Genomic DNA, 16,809 nt, shown 5'->3' on the forward strand with positions numbered 1-16,809 from the left:
GCTCTGCAGGCCACAGGCAGCCCATGGCCTGACATAGGCTGTCTGTGTTTCTTGTTTATGAACTACTGGGGCTGGCTCTCACAAAGGCCTGCCAGACTTCAAATTGTGCAGATAAAAATGACAATCTCAGGTAGCACAACCTGAAGGAACTCCAGGTGGCTCCACTCATTCAGATCTAAGAAGGCAGCCCTAAGCACTCATGATTTTCTGGGGCCTGAAGCTGCTGAGCACTACCCTAGTCAAAGCAAACCCTGCATCTGGCTTGCTCCACTCAAGGAAGAAAATATTTTTCCAACCCTCTTCCCTCAAAATACTGAGAGGGCGGGAATGACGAAGCTGTGATCTGCTCCTGCTGGCCGCCACACGCTGCGGTGCGAGCACACCTGTCCCGTGCAGGGCTCCCCCCAGGGAAGGCCTAGGGGGCCCCACCAGTCCTCCCTACGGGAAAGGTACCCGCCGCGCTTCCAGCGCTCCCTGTGGGGAGAGCCGGAACCGACCCCCGACCACCCCACGGGCGCCCCAAGGCGATTTAAACCGAGTGCGGGCAGCGGCCAGCCCCGGCCCGCCCGCCTATCCCGTCAGCCCCTGCGGCAGGCCCGCCCCGGCCCCGGCTCCGCCCCCACTCAGCCAATCAGCGGGCGTGGCGGGCGTGGCGCGAGGCAGTGGGCCGGGGTACCGGTGGCTGCGGCGGGCGGGGTGTCCTTTGGGTCTCGTGCGCGGCAGGTGAGCGGAGCGGAGCGGAGCGGGGCCGGCGGCGCCCGGAGGCGAGGCGGCGGCGGCGCGGCGGGGCGGGCACCCGCGGGCCGTGCCGGCGGCGCTGCAGCAGCAGCACTACTAATAATAGCCGCAGCCGTTGCAGCCCCGGTTGGCGGCGGGGCCCGCGCGCGTGCACACCCGCACGCACGCACGCACATGGCTGCCCTGACCTTGAGGATGGGGAGGGACGCGCCGAGGGGGCCCGGTCGCGCCGCCCGGGCGGGAATGCGGCCGCAGGCCCAGGCGGAGGGGAGACGTGACCTCGGCGAGCGGCGTATCGCCCGGATCGCTTATCTGGTGGCCCGCAGCCGGGCCCTGCCCGCCATACCGGGGCCGCCCAGCTCCTCGCCGGAGGCTGCTATTTTTTCTTTTTTTTTCTTATATCGGAGGGATGGGGAGTTGTTGGCCGCCTCCCGGGCGGGAGGGAAGGTCCGTTCCCCGTGAGGCGCCTGAAGCGCGGGCTCTGCCCCCGGGCTGAGGAGCGGGTTTGGGCCGGGAGGGGCGGCTGCTGCGGGGCGGTGGGCTCGGGGGAGGGGGGGCCCTGCGCTCCCGGGAGCTTCCCTGCCGGGTGGGATGCCCGCAGGCCTTTCGCTGGCTCTTCTCCTGGGTTAGCTGGCCTGGCTTTTAGGAGACCCTCCATCTGCACGCCTGCCTGCCGGGTGGGAGCCTGGGCCTCAGATTGTCACTTGGAAAAGGCTTCTCAAAGCTGCCGGCAGTTCATCTCCATATGCTCTTTCTAAACAAAAGGTAGAATGAGTGAATAGCCGCTATTAGCCTTTGAACTCCAGATAAAACCTGCTTATATTGCAGAGCTCCCAGGAGAAAAGCTAATCCACGTGCACCTGAAGACTAGTTCAAAGCCAGTGCTGCTTGAGGGCATACTCGGGTTGCATGCTCACAACCCAAGCTGTCTAGTCACTAACTTGCAAAGCTTTTTCAAGCATCTTTTCAGAAAGAAATGTTGAAGTAAATCAGTTACAGTAAGTTGCTGTCTAGAGAAATTGAAACTATAAAAGTTACTGAAATACTTTTGAAGAATTGCTCTTAGCTATTCTGGGAGACTGTTCAAAACTGAAATGGCCTATATAAAGTGGTAAGGAATATAGCCATGTAGAAGGGACCTTGCAGTTGGAAGGGTTTTGGCAGGGTAGGAGCTTGTGCTGCTTTGTATTATGGCATTGTGACACTTCTGGCTACCAGTCAGAATTCTGTCTCCATCCTGTCATTGAGACAGACCCCAGGAACCTCAGATACGTGGTGTTTGTTGTCACAGTTGAGCAAGTGCATCTTGCCAGCACTCCCTGAGTGGAGGTGGCCCTACCGTTAATAAGTCTCTTGGCTCAATTTATCCCTTTGAGATTGTATTCCTCATTTATGCACACTGCTCCCCACCCCCCATCCCTGGAGTTCAATAGAATGAGTCTTTGTTCCTTAGAACTTCTATGTGCAGTGGGAGTATGTGAATTTCTAGGTTGCATTCAAGGCTGATGTAGGTTCACCAATATTGTGATTTATGTAGAAATATGTATGTAAAATCCATTGGCAAGCGTTGCACTAGTGGCAGTGACTGACCTTGGACATCTTCTGTAATGGCAGGGGAACAGCCTGACTTGTCTTGTTTTGTTTTGAACTTCTAGGGCTTTGGTCAAGCTGGTGGGCACTCCTGAAGGCAATGGACCATGCCAGAGTGGCAATCTCTAACTTGGTAAGACACAGTCCCCCTGTGCCATTTGTCTCTTGGTGGGCTGCTGATACTGCAGAAGAAACGTTCAACAACCTCCATGTCAGTATCAGAGAAAGTAATGAATCCAGAGAGGTGTTAGGTGCTACCGTGTGGGTTGTGAGCCAACCATCACTGTAGCTAGCTGGCCGTGGTAAGGAGGTAGCTTAAGTGGTTCAGTGCTGATGAAGTAATCGTAACTGCTATGATGTCTTGTGTCTCTCAGGAAGCTGATAGGAGGGGGGAACCAGCCTCAAACAATGTTCCAGGAGGAAGTGCTGCTGAGGAAGCTGATTAAATGAGTATCAGGACAAACAACATGCATTCTGTTGTGTTACTTTGTAGGTGGGAATTGAACTGCAAGTCCAGCCTTTGAATGCAATCTGTACTTTGAAACAAATGTGCAGGAGGTAGCTCTGAGCTTGCTCAGCCAAGCCCACCGGTCGAGGAGGGCTTGGACTCTGAAATTACTCTAGGCTAGGGCTGCAAATGGGATGGTTTGGTCTCTGAACAACTATGGAGTTAAGGCATGTCCTCTGAAAGGTGTGAGGGAAGCCAAGCAGCTGAGCAGGGAGACTGCTAGGACAGACTGCAGTGTTGCCCTTTCTGCAATGTGAGCAGCCAGCCACTTCATTGCAGGTAGCGTGGGACTGAATGGAACTGCAAGTCTGAAATTACATTGGTTTTCTTTTGACCAACCAAGGTCTGATCTCTTCACCTCCAGCTGCTGACTTGCAGTTTGAGAGTGAGCTGAGAACTGTGGATGAGCTGCTGAGATTGTAACAGGGCTCGGGTGCTTGCTACCAGTTGCTTCTCCAGTGCAATGGAGAGGGTCTGCAGGACTGTTGCTCCCAAAACTATTCCTCTGACCTTTTACCCAGTGTCCTGCTTGTCCCCAGCACAACCATGGCTGCAGGCAAGTTCAGTGGCTCTAATGGAAGCTGAGTGGTTCTGCTCAGTGCCTGGCTATGCCTGGAATTGAGTTTAACTGTCTTAATGTGAGAAACTGCCTTGTGCACAAGCGGCTGTTCTGTGGGCTGTTGGATTGTGTGTTGCAGCTGTTTAGAAAAGTGGGCTCTGGACTGGAAGCAGCTCTGCTTGGGCACTGATAAACGCCTGTGGAACAGTTCCAGTCTCTGGTGGACTGGGAGGGTGGATGTGGCTCAAAGGCATAACCATGGAGGGGTTGCCTTCCCTTTCCTCTTTGTACTGATCAAAGTTCCCTTCTGTGCGGGTTGCACGTGTTCAGGTCAGATCAGCGTGCTCCTGATTAAGACCAGAAGTTTCTGCTTCAGTCAGCCTTTGCTGGGGTGGGGTGATGAGGGAAATGCCGATACCACTGGCTGTGTCGTATCTGTATCAGACTCCCAAGCTAGACTGACCAGTATGGCTCTGAACTTGTACAGGGCAAGCAGATGTTAAATAAACTCTGGAGACCCTGAGTGGGTCTGAGTCTATCTGTCTCTTCAAAGCAGCCACCCTGACTTACTGACAGCCAAATGTGCAAACTGCGCTGGAGCAGTTTCAGATAAACAAACTGTATTTGGTTTGGAGTGCAGCTGGCTGCAAGGACTGTATGTAGGCTGGTGTAGCAAACTCTTCCATTGTGTAACTTTTTCAATACAGTTTGGTGGTGAGCCGAAGTCATACACGCGCTTTAGCATTGCCCGGCAAATGGATGGAGACAACAGCCATGTGGAGATGAATCTGTCTGCTGATGATGAGGAAGGAGGGGAAACTGGGAGACCGGAGCACCTGCACGCCAGCATGCCTCCTCCATGGAGGATTGACAAGAACCGCTGCTTCCTAATCATCACAGCTGTCCTCCTCCTTTTGATTGGTAAGGAAGGGTGGGAGGCAACTGCATGAAGTGGACTCTCGCATTGAGCACATCTGAGGCTGTTAACATTTGAATCTGTATTGTTTCAGGACATAAAGAGCCTGGATCCAGGCTGCAGCCTCTCATCACTATCTCTGTCTAGCTCAGTCTTACAGTGCAGAATTGGCACAAAGAAGTGTGAAGTTTGACAGTGGAACTGTGACTTAGCTAAAGGGCAAACTGGTTCATATGGCAAGTGTACTGGTTTTCCCTCAATTAGCTCTTAACATTTCTCTAGAGATATGGTTCAACATATCAGTAAAGCCTCTAGTGCTCCTCTCTTAAGGGTTTTAACACTGCTACTGATCTAAAGTAAGCATTCTTCTTCCCAAGTGGTGCTGGAGGGACTCCGCCAAGCACAAGATCAGATTTACAGCGTACTTTAAAACATGCCAGCTCAGGCAAAATGTCAGGCGGCATATTCCTGTCTGTCCTTGGGTATGCCACCTTGTCAAAAATGGTGTGACAGCAGAGATACATCTTAACCCTGAAGCTGCTTTGAATGCACTTGTATGGTGTGAGGCTGGTTTAACCATCTTTCTGCAGCACAAAGAAATACCTGATCTGCCCGTAGGGTTTCTGATTGGCTACTTGAGTTATCGTGGACGAATGCAGAAGGACAGCAGGTGTCTGGATGGAAGTGGCAAGTGTGAGATGACTCCTACCGCATCTTACTTAGTGGATGATAATGAAGCTGTGGAAGAGGTTCCTGGACCACCTGTTTTGTACTGGCCTGACCTCAGAAAGCTGTTGTCAGATAAGCTGTCAACCACGCATCTTGAGAACAGCTTGAGGTAACAGTTCCAGAAAGCTTATTTACAGCTATGAGAGAGGCACAGCGGGTGAGCAGAAGTCAAGCTTCTTTGGAGAACAAGGGCCTTAAAGATGTTTTGGGGTGGCATGTGGTTAAACATGGCCTTAGATGGCCCATCCAACTTGGGTTTGCGGGCTGGAGCAGTAGTGCAAGCTGGTGCTGTAGCCTAAGCTGTACATCTGTTACTTACAGGCACAGAGCAAGTAAGTACTCTTTTGAAGCTGGTCAGAGTGAAGATGAGAGCCTTGCCATCTACATCCATGAACAGTTTGAGAGCTTCTCCTTGGATAAAGTGTGGAATGATGAGCACTACATTAAGCTGCAGGTCAAAGGCAGGTACGTTAATGAAGAGATGCAGATCTCTTCCTTACAGCATGGACATAGGTAGTCTTGAGCAAGCATGTGATTTCTGCTGAAAGCAGTGCTGAAACTGAGCCAGTTACCCCTCCCCAACGAAGGCCTCAACCTAGCCAAGCAGTAGCTGCTCCTGTCTCTTCTAAGGCTTTCTAAATCCAGAGGGTCTGGTAGCAGCCCTGTGGATTTTTCCTGGGACAGCTGTTTCCTCAAAGCATGTTGAGGAAGTGGAGAGAAAACAAAATAGAGTAAAAACTCAGCTGAAGGGCAGATTCCTTGTGTCTAAAGCTGCTAGCACAGGCAACTCTGTCTTGTCACCCAGACAGGTATTGCAGACCTGGCAGTGGCTCCTGTAGTAGCTCAGGAGACTGTCAACAGGCACTGTGTTGGCTGACAGCTTGTACCCTCATATCTTACTTGCCCCTTCATGTTGAGGGGGAAATGAATTTGCTTAACTCCTCTTAAGAGGGGACTAAGAGAATTGGAAGCAGAGATTCTTTCTGCTACTTGTCTTGGAAATTAGCCTCCATTAATGTCTCTGAACAACCCCAGAGATTCTTGCATAGAAGTACTGGGACAAGTCTGCTTGTTTCAAGCTCTGCATTGACTTGGTCAGGATTGCTTGGACACAAACTGAAATACAGGAGATAGTTAAATATGGAGTTTATGTAAGAAAGAACATAACACCGTCTTTTTACATTTAACAGTAGTGACAACACTGTGTCTACTTTGAAAGATGGTAAAGAGGAGGAACTGGAGCGTCCCAGTGCATATGTGGCATACAGCAAGAGTGGCTCAGTTTCTGTGAGTGACTTCAAGAAGATTCTGGAAATGTGCTTGCACACTTAGCAGATGGCATATATCCAAGATATGGAGTGTATAAAGCCCTCCCCAGTTAGAGATTGGGGTTGGTGATGGGGAGAGTTGGGAGAGGAGTGGGCCCACATAGTTTTATTACTTAAGCAAGATGCAGAAGTAACTGTTTAAACTTCTCTGCTGGGATCTGGATAGGAATGCTCTAACAGGCATGTTGCATGTGATCAGCGTTTACATTGCTGAGCTTGAACTCCCTGCTTTTAATGGGAATCATTGTTACCGTGGCTCTGTAGGCTGTTTAAAGTATCTAACATGGGGCTGCTGCATTTATAACCAGGGTTTCTGTTCCAGGGCAAACCAGTCCATATGAATTATGGACTGAAAGCTGATTTTCAGAAGATAAAGAATCTGGATATTTCACTGAATGAAACTATAATCATCTTCAGAGCTGGAAAAATAACTCTCGCTGAGAAGGTAGGCAGTGTGTGTCCCAGCGCCTGGGCAAACTGGGCATCAGGAAGCTATGCTTCCTCATTGAGGCAGAGAAGTGCGTCTTCATTCAGGTGTCTAGAATTCATGTATGTAGTCTTGTCCCTGCAGGTCTGGTCTTGCTTGTTTGCATTAAGCCTCCATGTGCAGGTCTAGACACCAAGACTGAACAGAGCTGGTTGCCATTCATGGTGGCATTCTCCTTGGCCTCCAGCGGTCTTGCTGGGACAGCCAAGTATCTGGAGTGATGGAGCTGGGAGGCAGCCTTCGGGCTACAAGGTGCAGAGATGGCTGCTCTTGTTAGATGCAGCAATAGGGCTGCTAGAAGCAGAACAGCCTTGCCTGCAGGGCACTTCTCGCTGCTGCAGCCAGGTACTTTCAAAGCTTGGCTGCAGTGTCTCACTTGGGCCCTTGCTGTTTACCTGGACCATGTGAAGGTGTTGGCACCGCAGACCCGCCAGCTGCCTTGCACCTTGCTGTAATGTTCCCTCTGTAGTGAGTAGGACTGAATATCCAAGCAGCCATAAGGATCCACGTCCTTCTGTACACAAGCCTGTTCTAGGCCTGACCCAGAGCTGCCCCTCAGATGGGTGCTCCTAGGGAGGCAGAGCTGAAAAGTGCTTCTGCGAGGAGTGCTCACTGGTTTTCCCGTCACCTTCCCACCTATCAGACTGGCATCTAGCCTTGCAAGAGTGTTTGTACTGGTGGCATATCAGAGGCCGCTGGGTTGTAGGTGTATTAAGCAGGGATCTGACTAGGCCACTGCCTCCATCTTCCATGGGAAGATGAACCTCCAGTGACTGCCTGTCTTGTCTTGAGACTAACCTAATATCGGGAAAACAGATGGAGCATAATCAGAATTAAGTAACATCTTTCTTCTAAGCTCCTCTGAGGAGCAGGTGTGAGCTGAAGGAATCACAGGGTGAGACACTAACAGTGCAGTGTTAGACACACTCTGCCTGGAGTAGGACTGAGCTGCTAGTGTTCAGCTTCCTTGTGTATCTATCACTGTCAGGTAGCTGTTAAAATCTGTTGTGGAGTTGGACACAACCCTTCACACCTATTACTCCATGTACTTGCCTTAACTCCCCTTGTTTGCCATGCAAATGTGCAGTCAATGTTCCTCTTTGCTTCAGGTTGCAAATGCCAAAGAGGCAGGAGCAGTTGGTGCCCTGATGTACCTGGATCCCTACGATTACAGGAACACAGAGGGCCTTGTCCCCTTTGGACATGTGAGTATGCACCTGGCTCCCGTGTGTGTTGTTCTCGTGAACCTTTCTCACAGTGGACTGCAGACTGCAGCAGTCTTTCTGCAGACCTCTGGCTCAGCAGTGCTTCATGCCCTTGTGTAAATGAAAACTGTTGGGCTGCTCTGAGACTTGAGGACTCCTCTTACTTTTCACAGGCCCACCTTGGAACCGGAGACCCTTTCACCCCAGGCTTCCCTTCTTTCAACCACACCCAGTTCCCGCCAGTGGAATCTTCTGGACTACCTCGCATTGCTGTTCAGACTATCTCTAGCCAAGCACTAGTCAAGCTGTTCAGGTAATGCTTTCTCCTGCCTTGCAGGCTAGGCTGCTGTGGCCCTCCTGCAGGGTGTTGAGGTGCTGCAAGGCCAGGGAGCACTCTGCTGGTCTTTGCTGTGTATGGCAGGGAGCACTTACCAGAACTGGCTGGAGACACTTGCTGGTGTGCATGCCTCATATCTTAGACTGAACTTTATCTAGTGTTGCATTCCTCTCGGCCTCTGCATCCTACCTCTCCCTGCCTAATTAGTGGTACAGGTCTGCGAGCTATTTCCTGAGCAGGCCCTCAACCAAGGCTACACCTGCAGTTGCAGGCTTGCTTTTTTCACAGGATAGATAAATGAGGTCAGAGCTGGATAAGAGTTCAAAGGATATCTTTTTTTTTTTGTTGTTCCCCTCAGTAAAATGGATGGAGAGAGATGCCCTCTGGATTGGAAAAGTGATATCTTTGGATGTAAGGTGATGCCGAGCAGCATGAGCAACTTCACAGTGAAACTGAGTGTGAACAATGTTATGGTGGACAGGAAGATTCTGAACATCTTCGGTGCTATCAAGGGATTTGAAGAACCAGGTAACAACAACCGCCTTGTGGCACAGTCTTGAGGGAAACCCTTCCTCTTCTGGATCGTCAGAACATGACAGCTGCTCACAGGCAGAACCAAGACCCTCCCCTAAGGGTCAAGGGAAAAGCTGAACCGTGCTGCCAGGGAAAGGCTAAATGAAAGCAAGCAGTGTGCCAGATTCAGGGGTCAGACTCCATACTCTGTTCCTAGTACAGAAGCTCAAAGCTGTTCTGATAAATGGTGTTTGCAACCTGAAGCTTGCAGCTCAGATCTTGATGTCTTCTTTATAGATCGGTATGTTGTGATCGGAGCCCAGAGAGACTCCTGGGGCCCTGGAGCGGCCAAGGCTGGCGTTGGAACTGCCATCTTGTTGGAACTTGCCCGTGTGATCTCAGACATGGTGAAAAAAGGTAAATATTTGTGTACAAAATCATGGGATGGGAGGTGATGCAGGTTTAGTTCTGTGTGTGTTAACATTGGAGAGCCCAGTTGCGAAATAATCCTGTGGGAAGGTGTAGGGAATCTGATAGAGTTTCCTGAGAAGCTGTTATTTGTCCACCATAGACAATTTGTCTGCAGTGAGCACTTGCTTCCAAGGGACTGCCTGCTTGTATCTGGTATGGCTTGAGTGCAAGAATGTCCTTGGATAACACACAGTGCAGACCTTAAGCTTGAGCTGTCTGTTGGACAGCCAGGGCTGGAGATGGGAAAACGCTGAAGTGGCTGACTGGCTGAAGCAGTGGGGGCTGCATGGTGGCAGTTAATTCAAGTGCTTATGTCTCCAGAGTTAATTTTGGGCTTGGCAGCTAAACAAAAAAGGGGGGAAATGCAAACAGCGTGGTTTTCCTGCAGAGTTCTGCAGCATGGTGGGGGCAGGTGCATGCAGCTACTAGTGTGCACATTTGTTTGCAGCAGCCAGAATGTTTCAGCTCTGTCTGGGGAGCAGGCAATTCATCAAGCCAGGCATTCTGTGCTAATCTGCATCTCCATGGGGGAAGGGCAGACATCACAGTCTCTCTCTCTTTGCAGATGGCTACAAACCAAGGCGCAGCATCATCTTTGCTAGCTGGAGTGCAGGAGAGTACGGAGCTGTGGGTGCTACTGAGTGGCTGGAGGTATTCTTTCTTTCATAGACTTCTGCGTGCTGGCTGTGCAGTTGTGATTTCCTGTTCTTGTGGTTTAAACATCCTGGTGTTGTACTGCTACTGCTCATCTTAAAATACTTGTTTTGTTCTAGGGGTACTCTGCCACACTGCATGCCAGAGCCTTCACTTACATTAACTTGGATGCCGCTGTCCTAGGTAACCTGCTACTCTTTCTTGAAACTTGAGTGGGACCAGAATATCTTGACAGACATCCCTTAACCTCCAGGAATGGGGGCTGTGTCAGAGGCTGATTCTGGGTGGTTGGCTGAAGACTGACATGACTCCATTTATTCTCCTGTTGTCATTGAAGCTGTCAGGCTGCCGTAGCCTGAGCCAGAAGGAGGCAGCTGTGCTGGATACCAGTAGATTGTCCTGTGTCCATTGAAGATCCTTTGGCAACAAGCTGTAGATCAGTTGTTGCTCAGTCACAGGGCTAAGCAGCTCTAGCAGTAGTGGTTAATTGTGCCAGCACATCAAACACCCTTTCTTTTTTGCAGGTGTCAACGACATGAAGATTTCTGCTAGCCCATTGCTGTACACATTGCTGGAGAGAACTTTGAAGGGGGTGAGTTGATCAGCCCAAGACCCTTCAAGGTGACTGGTTTTAAGGAGGAACTGAAAGCGGGCAGAGCTGTGTTGGGTCACCTCCCCAGCTGGCAGGTTCTGAGGAGAAATCCCCATTTAGGAGAAAGGGCTGAGGTACTCTGGAGGGCCCTGTCTGAAGTCAGCTGTGCTCTGGGAATTGCAGTTCGTGCATGCAGGATCTAAAATCAGCAAATGCCACAGTTCAGTGGGAGGTGAATGCCTGTCCCGCATGAACCATGCCTGTGTGGAGAAAGGGCAGGGGAGCACGCATGCCTCTGGTGTCTGCACAGCAGTGTGAGATCCAGGATGGACCTGGGAGGCCAAGCAGAGGTCAGAACAAGTGCAGTAACTGTCATCTCTGTGCAGGTGAAGGACCCAGTGGAGGAGTCGAAAAGCCTGTATGAGAGAGTTGGCTCTGACTGGGTAAAAACAGTGTAAGTATTGTCATACTGCAGTCTGGGAAAGTAAATCTCCATAAAGGAACAAACTAAACGGCTTCTGCTCTTTGTGCTAGGGTCACACCACTGTCTGGGGTGGGCTCTGCCTGCTGCAATGGGATCAGGCAGGTGTGAACAGCACAATACTGGCTGTACCTAGTGCCGCCTCAAGCTGCCTGTAGGCAGCCCAGACACCTTTTTGTTAGGGCAAGAACAGCCTTGTACAAAGACCGGTGGCCAGAAATGGCCAAGCAGATCTCGGCACTTGGCCAGGACTCCTTGCCAAAACCAGTCTTGTCTAGTCAGGGTAGTCCACTTAGCTCAGAGCTTCAACTCTAGGGCTTGTAGCTTTTCTCCTGGGATGTCCAAACCTGTTGGTAACTACTCAATACTTGTCTTTTGCAGTGTTCCCCTTGGTCTGGATAATGCAGCATTCCCTGTCCTGACGTACTCAGGAATTCCGGTGGTTTCCTTTGGTTTCTACAATGTAAGTATTGTCTGTCTGCCTGCCTGGTGTGCTCGTTCCAGGGAAAGTGCTGTAAGGATATCTGCTTTCTAGGATGGCAGAGCATGAGGTGCTGTCCCAAGCTCACTGTCTATGCAAGAGCCTCTCTGGGGGCAAATATGCAGCCTCTGGGTCTGATGGCTGTGACAGTACTTGCTGTGACAACTGCTCCTGGGGCATGGTTGACTTACAGTCTCTGTTCCAGAGTCCTGAACACTTTGTTGGGAGAGGGGGCACTTGTTCTTCTGGAGGCTCAGATGTCAATGATTCGGAGCTAAAAGCACTAGAAAGATGTCAAGCTGTTGACGCTTCAGTGAAAGACTGTACTACATACAGCCTGCTGGTCAGCAAGCAAAGCACATTGGGGAAGCAGTACCATTGGCCCGAGCAAGTACTAACTCAGACTGTTCAGGTCTGCTGCTGTAGCGCAGGGCTGGCAAAAATGGCATCAGCCAAGCAGCCTGTTCTGTTACTGCAGGTGTGCAGGTGGGAGCCTTTCTGATAACGGCATCCTCTGCTTATCAGTGCTTGGATTTTGTTAGTTTCAGACTTGTTCCACAAAAAAACTGAGTTGTCGTGCCAAGAAGGGTTGGAGGGTGTTGCCAGCACATAATAAACTGGCTGCTGGGGTTTGCCTGCCTGCACTGCTGCAGTAAACTCTGAGGGGGAAAAGGTCAACGTGCCTTCAGGTCTAACAGACTAGCAGAGCATCCTGCTGACTGTTGGGAAACTGAGGGACAAAACACAGAAGCTTCATTCCCTTCCCCTGTGCTTGGAAGTTCTGCCACTACTCAAATCTTGCTACTTAGTAGCACAAGGAGATGGGATGTGGTGGAAGTAGCAAGCAAACTGTAGTGGGAGGTGAAAAATCCTAGCTGGAGAAGCACTACTGCCTAACTTCAATGCCTTCTTTCTTGCAGAAAGGTGAGGAATATGCCTTCTTGGGCACCACTCAGGACACTTTGGACAACCTGAAGAAGATTGACAAGTTGTATGCTCTTATGCGTGCTGCTGCAGAAGTTGCTGGACAAGTAGCTCTCAGGCTGACCCATGATCATGAGCTCTTCCTGGACTTTGAGAGATACGATGAAGAATTGCTAGCGTTCCAGGAGAAGATTTTGCCCTACTATAGCGATGTGAAGGTAAGAAAGGCTCCAAATGCACTGAATCCCTGTAGACTGTTACGGGGCTGTGTGTTAATAAGGCTCTGCTGCCACTGGATACAACAAGGTGGACATCTTCCTCCTATGAGCACAAGAGTGTAGTAAGATGTGACCTGACTTGATGTCCGTTAAAGAGCATTGCAGGCAGAGTAGCTGTGGCAGACAGATTTAGCTAATCCGGCTGTGATGAGCTCTTGAGGAAATGGGAGGTTGGGGATGGTTTCTTGTCTGGTTATCATTCACAGCACAGCGCAGCTTTGTGTCTCATTTGCACCTCTGTTGAAAGCCTACAAGAAACTGTGGGTGGGGAGAGACGTCACTGAGCTCAGTGACCTTAGAAGAGTCTGCCAGGAACTCGCTCTGCTACTTGGTTAAACTGGCAAAAAACCCCCAGCACTTTCTCTTGGTAAGAGAGCAGCAAAAGAAGAAAATCAGGTTTGTTAACAGCTCCTCCCTCACAGGAGCTGGGGCTGACCTTGAACTGGCTGTTTTTTGCCCGTGGTGACTTCCAGCGAGCTACAGATTCACTGCGAAACGACATCTCAAACAGCGACAGGGAAAACAGGATCATCCGCAGAGCCCTGAATGACAGGATCATGAAGGTGGGTATCTCCAACTGGTTTTTCTTTCTTTGTGAAGGTGCAGAGTGTGCTGGCAAGGATGGGCCTTTTCCTTAGGAGCCGTGGGCACGGTGCAGACTGGTATCTCTTCTGCTTGCTTAGTGTCAACGTGACTGACTTCTGTGCTTGCTCCTGCGAGAGGGTCTGGTCCTTGCAGAGCTGCTGCAGGAAAGGGCTGGCTGGGGATCAGAGGTTGGGAGCTCACGATGCGGCAGATTAGGAAAGAAAAACAGGGGAGGTTGAGAGTATAACCCTAACTTTGCACCTCTACTCCAGGTGGAATATGACTTCCTCTCCCCGTACATCTCACCAAAAGATGCTCCCTTCCGCCACATCTTCTTTGGCAAAGGCTCCCACACCCTGCAGAGCCTGCTGGAGAACCTGCAGCTGCTGAGAACCAGCAGGGACAGCGTGGACGTGAACATGCTGAAAGAGCAGCTGGCCCTGGCGACCTGGACCATTAAAGGGGCTGCCAGTGCCTTAGTGGGTGATATCTGGAATACAGACAATGAATTCTAGATGCAGCAAACACGTAGTTAAGGTACAGGATTAGGGTAAACCCACTCCCTAATACAGCATTTTTCCATAGATTTTCTGGCAACAAATCTTTTTTGACCAAAGTTGAGCGTAAAATTTAAATCTCACCTTGACAAATTCACAGGAGGCATGTTTGAAGCAGGTACTAAGATTACCATGAAATCTCTGACCAGGCTCCCATCTGACCACAGTCCAAACTGGTTGCCTACACCTGCCTGTGGGGCTTGCTCTCCAGCATACTTGAGAACTAACAGCTCAGGTAACTCCTGAACCGGTACCTTGAGTGGGGAGGTACCTCATCTATTTAGGGTTTTAATTGTTGGCCCCCTAAACCTACTGACAAAACAGGGAATGGATTCCTCTTAACGCTTGTAATAGGGATCCCTTCCCTGGCAGGGAGCTGCAGAGACCAACCTGTGGTTCAGAAGTAAAACAACCTAGTAATAGCCCGCAAGTGCTGGATTATCAGCAAGCTCTGAAGTGCCCAGCCTGCCTTTACTCAACAGCAAGGTCCCAGCGACACCTTGGAGTCTTGCTTCTGCTGAGGCAGGTCTCAGTACCCTGGGAAAATGACCCAAAGATTATCTAATGCCCCCTTTATATTCTTAGCTTGCAGCTCAGTGCGTCTTGCAGCATTGAGAAATGGCTCTAGACTGGCATTTCAGACCTTGCTGCTCTGGGGCCTTTTGTGAAATCGAGTCTCTTGCTGGCCAAACCCTGTTTGACTGATGCCATTTTGCAGGATGGCTCTTGTTTGGCACTGAGATATTTATTTTATGTATTTATTTATCAGTGACAGCGTTCACTATAAATGGTGTGGTTTTTTTATAGAAGATAATTATCGGAAGCAGTGCCTTCCATAATTATGACAGTTATACTGTCGTTTTTGAATAAAGCAGCATCTGCTATTACAATCAAACATGGTACTGGAACTTTGCGTTTAAAATAATCTAAACAGGCCCCTCAAAAAAAAAAAAAGTTTTGAAAACTAGCAATTAAGTTTTCTGTGGCAAAAACACCTCTTTGGCAGAAACTTGGAAGTATAAACCTGGTAGCAAGTCTCCGAGTTCTGCTCCAAAGTGATCCCTGAAGTGCTGCTGGGTGGAAACTCAAATGCTAGAAATTTGGCTTTTCTGCAGTGTCCATGCCCCTCTGGGCTTCGGACTCCCTCATTGCTTTCCTTTTGGACGCCCTGTGCTCCATGGGGAGCACAGCTTCCTTCCTGGCCCCGGCCGAGGGGCTTGCTGTGTAGGCCTAGCTCCACCTGTGGCAACACACACGAACTTCTTGTACCTCAGATTAGGCATTGGCACAATTTTTAAATGGCAGCTTCCTGCAAATTTCCAGTACTTTATGTATCATGAAACCTAACTGACATTATCGGAGGCAGTGTCTTCCATAATGTGTAAAGAACAAGGTAGTTTTTGCCTACCACGGTGTTATATCGGAGGCAGTGACCTCCATATGTTGCACTATGGGTGTACGTAATTATCGGGGACAGTGTTTCCCATAATTGTTCTATGCTTATCATGCAATGTCATCTGCAAAGCTTGATGGTTAGTATCTAACATGGATCAATTTCCTGCAGTCCTATTTTTCCACTCTCCTGTGGTGATGCAGATACAAATTTCTGTTATGTGCTTCCTTAGACTCTACCTTCTCCGTAGGCTGAACTCTTTCAAATAGCTGTGCTGTCTTGAAGTGGCTTCCTGCCTCCAGTCACAGGACTGGTGATTGAATGTTTAGTGGAAACTAGGCTAGTTAGGCTGTGTGCTCTGTGATTTAGTAAACTTCATTCAAATTAGTTACAAAGACTTGGGGAATTAAAAGGCGAATGTAGGGCTGGGGGCTGACAGCTCTCTGGAGGGCTCTGCTACCCGCTCTAGGTGGGTGTGCATGCTACTAAAGAGCCTGGCCTGCTTTGGCACTGTGGGGGCTGGTGTGTGGGCATGGCAAGCTACTCCTCAGGGCTCTTTGGGAACTCCAGTCTTGCCTCCTGGGTGTCATGTGGAGGGGGGTGAAGTCAGTGGCACCTTTCTGGTGCCCCTCTGCTCCCTGACTGGAAGCTGAACACTGCTCTGTGTGCCCAGGCAACAGCTGGTCCTGTACTCTGCAAACAGTTTGATCTGGTGTTTAAATCTAAACCAGATGAGTGGCCTGAGCCCCAGCAGTAGTTCCTGGGGGAAAGAATGTTTTTCAGCTGGGGCAGAGACCTGGGCAAGGACAAGCCCCCAGCCTAGTTACTGAACTCAGTGCTTTTCAGCTGTCTCTAGAAGTCTGATGCCTAGGTTTGTGCGACTCCCTGCTCTTCCTTAACTACCCTGCTGCCTGAGGCATGTGTGCAGCCCCTGGCTGTGGTAGTTTCCTAGTGACACTTCCCTGGATGGCATTTAAGAGCTGCTGTCTGGGAGTCCTCACTGTAGTGTTTGCATGCATCTTGATGTCACTTAATCATGCGCTTTATAGCCAGCAGAGAAAGACAAAGCCTGTCTCCTGGCTAGGCAGCACAACCATGACTCTTGGGATGTTGGAGTGCCTTGCTCAATGCTGGCATTTGACTGGTGTGGGGTGCTAAACTCTTGTTTCTGGATTACCTGCTGTCTGCTTGAATAAAGTTTTAAACTTTGAAAAAGCCCTCAACTCCTCTCGTGGGTTCTTGCAGAGCCACAATGCTGTTGTGGCCGCGGGGGAGCTCGGGCAGGTGGAGGGAGGCTGTGGGGGCTGGTAACGGGCAACTCCAGCACCACCTTGTCCATGGGCCAGAGCAAGTCAAACCTCACCGTGCTGCTGGGTTCCATGTCCTGCCCCACTGCAGGCACCCGGCCTGAGGACACTGGCAAGGAGGGGGGCGAGCAATGTCTGCAAGTCTCCCCAGACCCCCCTTCTCCTTTGAGGGCCCT

General features: G+C 50.3%; 1 protein-coding gene across 1 annotated transcript; it reads left to right on the forward strand.

The window, feature by feature from the left end:
- The first annotated feature begins 623 nt into the window (after positions 1-623).
- On the forward strand, positions 624-16,538 carry TFRC (transferrin receptor). Its single transcript, XM_074911945.1, has 19 exons — positions 624-723; positions 2,394-2,461; positions 4,103-4,316; positions 4,930-5,149; positions 5,362-5,505; positions 6,231-6,327; positions 6,691-6,813; positions 7,965-8,060; positions 8,234-8,373; positions 8,756-8,925; positions 9,208-9,327; positions 9,947-10,032; positions 10,155-10,218; positions 10,560-10,627; positions 11,014-11,081; positions 11,490-11,571; positions 12,510-12,731; positions 13,214-13,354; positions 13,649-16,538. Exons 2-19 carry the CDS (start codon positions 2,429-2,431, stop codon positions 13,889-13,891), a joined length of 2,331 nt encoding a protein of 776 aa, XP_074768046.1. The 5' UTR covers positions 624-723; positions 2,394-2,428; the 3' UTR covers positions 13,892-16,538.
- The last annotated feature ends 271 nt before the right edge of the window (positions 16,539-16,809 follow it).

Source organism: Athene noctua, chromosome 8, assembly GCF_965140245.1.
Source record: "Athene noctua chromosome 8, bAthNoc1.hap1.1, whole genome shotgun sequence".
Lineage (NCBI taxonomy): Eukaryota > Metazoa > Chordata > Aves > Strigiformes > Strigidae > Athene > Athene noctua.